This window comes from Oncorhynchus nerka, linkage group LG24, assembly GCF_034236695.1.
Source record: "Oncorhynchus nerka isolate Pitt River linkage group LG24, Oner_Uvic_2.0, whole genome shotgun sequence".
NCBI classification, from domain to species: Eukaryota; Metazoa; Chordata; class Actinopteri; order Salmoniformes; family Salmonidae; genus Oncorhynchus; species Oncorhynchus nerka.
The window spans coordinates 17,613,815-17,620,907 of NC_088419.1; the positions used below are offsets into that span (position 1 = coordinate 17,613,815).

Sequence of the window (7,093 nt, forward strand, 5' to 3'; positions counted from 1 at the left end):
CAAAGTTAAGCCAGTTTGCCTGTGCTCCCCTAAATTAAATATAAAAAAATCTCCCGATTTGTACAGTAGTTTATAGACTAGTGTAAATGCTTTTTGTTAAACCAAGCCCTTAAAGAAACAGTGACACCTAGTGGTTGAACTGGGGATCAGATATTAATTGCTCCTCATTTTCAACACAACCCTGCAGGTGCAGTTTAATGTTTTGAAGAACAAAGTAGTCCAGACAGCAAAATAGAACGTTTAAGGTATTACATCTTTTAATTTCTGCAAAACAAAGACTGAATACAGACAGGTCTGGACTCAGGCAAAGGAACCTTGCAGTCAACTCTCCATGCAGCGTGCATGTTATGTTGCACATGAGAACCAACCCAACACCGTGTCAGTAATGGAATGTTTCATTTCCCATTGTTCACACACATCTACCAGTCCAATATTTAAAACTCAGTGCAACAGGGTACTGTTTTTTCCAGATGCGTTGCCCACCATTAACTATTACATACAGCTTGTACAACAAATGAACCGCATTTCTAGAATTATGACTTTTTATACCATAAAGGACACTGACCAGGTTACCCATTTAAAAAAGGGCAAATAAACATGTTCGATTGGAAAACGTGAGGCTATATAAGGAGTAGATTTTAAGTGGCATTTAATCCACTTCCTCCATGCGTGATGCATCATCGTCTCCCTCTAGAGGTGGGATCTCATCTGGGGCAGGTGCGGAGGTGGGCTCCTCAGGGATCACTTCGTCATCATCGATTCCTGGAGGGGAAGGGACATTAGATCAGCATACATTTCCATTATAATCAACTAATATGACCTTTATTAATGACCTTCATTTGCCCCCTCCCCCAGTTGAGTGCATCCTCACCCAGGCCCAGCTTGATCATCCTGTAGATACGGTTGGAGTGAGTTTGAGGGTCATCCAGGCTGAAGCCAGAGGAGAGGAGAGCGGTCTCGAAAAGCAGGATTACCAGGTCCTTCACCGCCTTGTCGTTCTTGTCCAGGTCAGCCTTCTGCCTCAGGGTCTCCACGATGGGGTGGTCTGGGTTGATCTCCAGGTGTTTCTTGGCCATCATGTAGCCCATGGTGGAGTTGTCCCTCAGGGCCTGCGCCTTCATGATCCTCTCCATGTTGGCCGTCCAGCCATACGTGCTGGTCACAATGCAGCAGGGCGACGACACCAGCCTGTTTGACACGGTCACCTGGGGGGAACACCAAGCAGCGTTAGTTCACGTGGTAACAGCATGGGAGATTAGTTTGGCAAGAACCAGTGTAGCCTAACTTAGTCAAGATGTTTTAAAATGGACAAAATCCAGTTAAATATCATGCAGTCTGGTTAGATAGCACCCAAATGGCACATCAAAATGTAGTCAGAAATGGGCAAATTCTCAAGTCTGAATGATAGTGTTAGAATGTTATCGCCACACGCAATCACTGCTTCAAATTCACAATGTATTCTAGAGTCTCTGGGTAATGCCACACGAACACCTAGGGACAAAAACTACAGCATTCCCACTCAAGTCAATGCCAAAGTGATCAGCGTCACAACACACCACGGGAGCCCAACAGGACCACCTCAGACTACATGGACTCACCGGGCTCAATATTAACTAATGATGAACTAGGGCACCTGTTCACAACCAGAAATACAAGGTAAATCATCAACTGTAGCATTCTAAAATAGAGCAAATACCAGAAATTCATTAAATAATTTCCAAAATCATAGGTTGGTCCAGTCACCTACCTTCTCTACTTTCTTGTCCAGGATCTCCTTCATGAGCTTGCAGAGGTTCTCAAACTTTGTCTTGTCCTCATCCATCTTCTTCTTCTCCTCCTCGTCCTCTGGCAGCTCCAGGCCCTCCTTGGTCACGGAGACCAGGGTCTTTCCGTCAAACTCCTTCAGCTGCTGGACACAGTACTCGTCAATGGGCTCAGTCATGTACAGGACCTCGAATCCTCGCTTGCGCACACGCTCCACAAAAGCAGAGTTGGCCACCTGGTCCTTGCTCTCACCTTAAAAAACAAAACAAAAAAAGTGTCAGTCAACTTCAACAATTCACTGTCTGCCCCTGGGTATGGGGCTCTACTATATTGGGGATAAATGGCTAACTAGACCCACCAGTGATGTAATAGATGGATTTCTGGTTGTCCTTCATGCGGGTGAGGTACTCCGTGAGGGAGGTCAGCTCGTCTCCCGACTGAGAGCTGTGGTAGCGCAGCAGCTCCGACAGCTTCTTGCGGTTCTGGGAGTCCTCGTGGATGCCCAGCTGTAGAGAAACAATGACCATTAGTATAATCTGGTAGTCAATATGAGGCCATTAGACATTAAACTACTGCCCGGGGAAGTTGTGCACTCATTTAGCTTATGGAACTTTGTGGGTCCTGAAGCCAGTCTAAATATTATCAATGGTTCTAAAAACACTAGGCTGGCTCCTGTTTGGAATGCAGTACAGCAACTAGCCCTACAGGGTATGGGTAGCAAGATCACACTATTGCCATTAAGAACAGGACAAGACATTAACTACATTGCTAGAAAGGAATCTACTCTTGGTAAGCTTTTGTTTAATACCCAGTGTGGTACACCTGATTCACTGAAGAACACCAAATGACAGCAATTGCAGGAGAGGACAAGTTGAGTTATTAGTAGCAAAACAATCAGTTCAAAAGACAATCAGAATGGTTCTCAAGTCCATACCCATATCCTGACATACCTTGAGGTTCTTGGAGAAGCCATCATAGAACTTGTTGTAGTTCTCCCTGTCCTCTGCCAGCTCGCCGAACAGCTCCATACACTTCTTGACGATGTTCTTGCGGATCACCTTGAGGATCTTGCTCTGCTGCAGCATCTCTCGGGAGATGTTCAAGGGGAGATCCTCAGAGTCTACCACACCACGCACAAAATCTGCAGGGGGGGGGGGGGACACAGACACATGATTTTCCCTTTTATAGCACTTCAATATAGAAATAACCTCAGTTATTAACCTCAGTTAACAATAACCACACTAATATACATCATTAGACAGCTAAAGAGAACAGACTAGTAGACAACTATTTCAGAGTAGCATTGTCAGCCCTTGCCATTAGCCTATATGTGAAAAAAACATTAATGAGACAGTGCTGCCTTTACATTCAGTGGCCCTGCAATAGCCTGTGGCCAGAGGTATTTGCATTACAGAAACCACTGACCATTTAAGAACTTTTCAAACCAAACATGTCCCAGGGGACAAAATGGCAGCCATTTTGGATCTCCAAGGCTGAAAAAGACATGAAGACTGGGTTACTTACTCAGGTACTCCGGGATGAGCTCCTCACAGCTGTCCATGATGAAGACCCTCCTGACATACAGCTTGATGTTGTTCTTCTTCTTCTTGTTCTCAAAGAGGTCGAAGGGTGCGCGGCGGGGGATAAAGAGGAGAGCACGGAACTCCAGCTGGCCCTCCACTGAAAAGTGCTGCAGATGGGAAGACGCAGGAGTTAAATACTCACATCACCTTACCCCGTTCTCAGATCTGTGTGCTTATAGTTATTCCCACAGACCACAGGAGTTGGCTACACAAACAGATCTGGGACCAGGCCACCTGGGCAACCACAGGAAACCATTTTGATAGTTGCAATTTCTAAATTTCAATGTTCGTACCTTGACAGCCAGGTGCTCCTCCCAGTCGTTGGTCAGGCTCTTGTAGAACTCTCCGTACTCCTCCATGGTGATGTCGTCAGGGTTTCTGGTCCAAATGGGCTTGGTCTTGTTCAGCTCCTCCTGGTCAATGTACTTCTCCTTGATCTTCTTAGTCTTTTTCTTGTCCTTGTCTTTGGAGTCCTCCTCATCATCAGAGCCCACATCCTCAATCTTGGGCTTGTCCTCTGCCTCCTTCTCCTCTTTCTCCTCCTTCTCTGCCTTCTCCTCCTCCTCAGCCTCATCGTCACTGATCTCCTTTTCACGCTCCTTCTCAACCTGCACAAAAACAAAGGGAGCAATTTAGTTTGAATCATTCAATAAAATATATAAAATACACTTTCCCTTACTACTGTATCCTCAGCCACACCCACAGAAAGTAGTCACTAATTACACTTGTCAAATACTTCCATACATATACTTACGAAGAGGGTGATGGGATATCCAATGAACTGAGAGTGCTTCTTGACCACCTCCTTGACCCTCTTCTCCTCAACATACTCCGTCTGGTCCTCCTTCATGTGCAGAATCACCTTAGTTCCACGCAACATGGGCTCCCCTGGAAATTAATTACACCATACCAATCCATTTATCAATTTTGTCACTACAATACACGTAGTGTAAGAACACTTTTAATCCACTACACGGTCTAAAAACACAAATGTACTTTGTTTTTTCTCATTTTTCTGTTGTGCGCAACGCCCCCGAACCCAGCTTTCATTGAATGGGACACATACCAGTGTCGACCTTGACTGTGAAGGAGCCTCCGGCTGAGGACTCCCAGATGTACTGCTCATCATCGTTGTGCTTAGTGATGACAGTCACCCTCTCGGCCACTAGGTAGGCAGAGTAGAAACCCACGCCAAACTGCCCAATCATGGAGATGTCAGCTCCAGCCTAGCAAAGAGGGAAATAATTAATCACAACATGTTCTCTCCCTGTAGTATTTGAATGCATATACAAATATTTCTGTAATCCAATTGACATACCTGCAGGGCCTCCATGAAGGCCTTGGTGCCAGACTTCGCAATGGTTCCCAGGTTGTTGATGAGGTCAGCTTTGGTCATGCCAATTCCAGTGTCAATAAGGGTCAGGGTGCGCTCCTCCACGTTGGGGATTACGTCAATCTTCAGTTCCTTGCCGTTGTCCAGCTTGGTGGGGTCCGTCAGACTTTCGTATCGGATTTTGTCCAAAGCCTGAAAGACATTGAACGAAGTAAATGTCAGCATCAAAAATATCACTAAGTCCAAAGAGGGGTGTTTCATAACACATTCAACATGGGGCCAAACGCCAACCTTCTCACTTACATCAGATGCATTGGAAATCAACTCCCTGAGGAAGATTTCCTTGTTGGAATAAAAGGTGTTGATGATCAGGGACATGAGCTGAGCGATCTCTGCCTGGAAGGCAAAGGTCTCAGCCTCCTCCTCTTGGCGCATTTCTTCAGGCATCTGGGGGCAAAAGCAGCAATGTTATGAAATCTGGAAAATGCACAAATATAGGAAGTACAGATTTAAATTAAATGCATATTCTAGTGCCATTAGTAACAAGGGGAGTTCATTGCCTTCAGTGCAAATTAGTCATTTAACACCTCCATAGTAGTCCTCAAATCTAACGGGGTTAATGGCCATGCCAATCTGACTGCATTATTGACTTAAATGCCTCAATACAAGAAATGCCAATTTGGGAATTAACAAGTGTTCTCTACAACTAGTCCCATTTCATGGAGCTCTCAGAAAGGCACCGCTCTTCAGCGCTTGAGGCGTCACGACAGACAACCTGGTTCGAATACAGGTTGCATCACAAGCCGTAATTGGGAGTCCCATAAGGCGGTGCACATTTGGCTTAGCCTCGTCCAAATCTGGCGTAGGTGGTCATTGTGACAAGGAACTTGCTCTTAACTGACTTGCCTAGCTGAAAAAAGTTATATTTTTAACATTTAAATTCATCGTGATTAACCAACTACTGGAGGTTGAGGAACTAGCAGCCAACATGGCGACATACAGGAGACAATAGACGTTGCCAGCACGTGTTTCACAAATTCGGTGGAAGGATTTCAGGAAATGCATAAAGAATTCTACTCCAAATTGACTTCCAGAACGTTGACCGAAATTGAATTAGTCCGCACGTGGATATCGACTCCACAATATCAAAGGTGACGACGATTCCGCAGTGCTAGAAATGCACGAGGAAGTAGCTCATGTTAGCTAGCGTACGGTCTCGCGAAGTCATGCTGCCTGTGTCCGCAATGGACAATTCACGTTACTGGAGTCATAAAGGACAAGGTCAACCATCGCACACAATGTTTAACTATATTCAGAAGGTGCATGGCACAACCAATACCAACTTCAGGGCAGGTCAAATGGCCACTAAACTGACTGCAACAATTTGTAAAGTATCAGAAACCATGCAGGTGTAGCTAGCTAACGTTACCCAGTGCCAGCTAACCTTAGCTGCATTGGCCAGACGGAAAACGAAAGCTAGCAAATGGCTGCTGAGCGAAACGTTGACAGTAGTTAGTTCGATAGCCAATCCTGTTATCGACAAGTTCTACGCCGATTTAACGTTACCAAGTTAAGATTATAATTGTTAAAAATGTAACGTTAGCCTCGAAATGTGCTTCTCCAAAAGTTATCCAATCTAGCTAACTTCCGTTAGTACACACCGAGGACGAATGAGACAGAACCAGGTGTGGTGAGACGAATGAGTGGGGACTCAAAATTGCCGCAAAATGTGGATATCGGTTAGATAATTTAGTATACAAGTAAGTAATACGAATTTAATCATATAACTACGCAAAATGTAGCAGACTAATGTAAACTAGCTACAGTAACGTCAGTTACTGAATCGAACATTCTCGACTGATGGATGCCGGACCAAGCCAGAGATGCTAACGCGTTACGATAGACAAAAATAATACTTCAGTTGAGCAGTGATTTGATAATTCAAACTATGAGTACATGGCTGCGTTTAAGAGTTAAGACGTTAATATATACCTTTATTTGTTCCGTTGACTTCTCTTGAATAAAATGCTGCCAATATCTCAAGTCCCCTCTGCTCTCTGACGCAGGAAAATAGAAAGGGATTTCCTTTTAAAAGACCGATATCTTTATACCCTCTTGTGTGTTTGATTGTGCGGACGTATCCATCCGCAGCTGTGTTGTTGCGGCATCTTTGGGTGCAGCATCTCCAACAATTATGAAGGAACCAAACACTTAAGTTAAATTGCATGTAAATGCTTGTCACGTTAAAATAAATATGAATTACTTAATTGAAGTGATATTTATTTTTTCCTTTTCTTTCATAATGATCTTCATCCATTTCCATCATGAAATAGCTACATAGACTGTGAGTTAACCTTGTATCCTCACTGACATTTTTATTTATATTTGTGTCTTTATGCACTCACAGGGCCCT

General features: G+C 44.3%; 1 protein-coding gene across 1 annotated transcript; it reads right to left on the reverse strand.

The window, feature by feature from the left end:
• Nucleotides 1-234: 234 nt before the first annotated feature.
• Nucleotides 235-6,781, reverse strand: LOC115107603 (heat shock protein HSP 90-beta-like). Its single transcript, XM_029631042.2, has 12 exons — nt 6,673-6,781; nt 4,984-5,127; nt 4,666-4,872; nt 4,414-4,573; nt 4,102-4,235; nt 3,641-3,955; nt 3,289-3,454; nt 2,715-2,905; nt 2,123-2,270; nt 1,748-2,016; nt 872-1,205; nt 235-762 (listed from the first exon to the last, which is right to left on the reverse strand). Exons 2-12 carry the CDS (start codon nt 5,125-5,127, stop codon nt 650-652), a joined length of 2,181 nt encoding a protein of 726 aa, XP_029486902.1. The 5' UTR covers nt 6,673-6,781; the 3' UTR covers nt 235-649.
• Nucleotides 6,782-7,093: the final 312 nt, after the last annotated feature.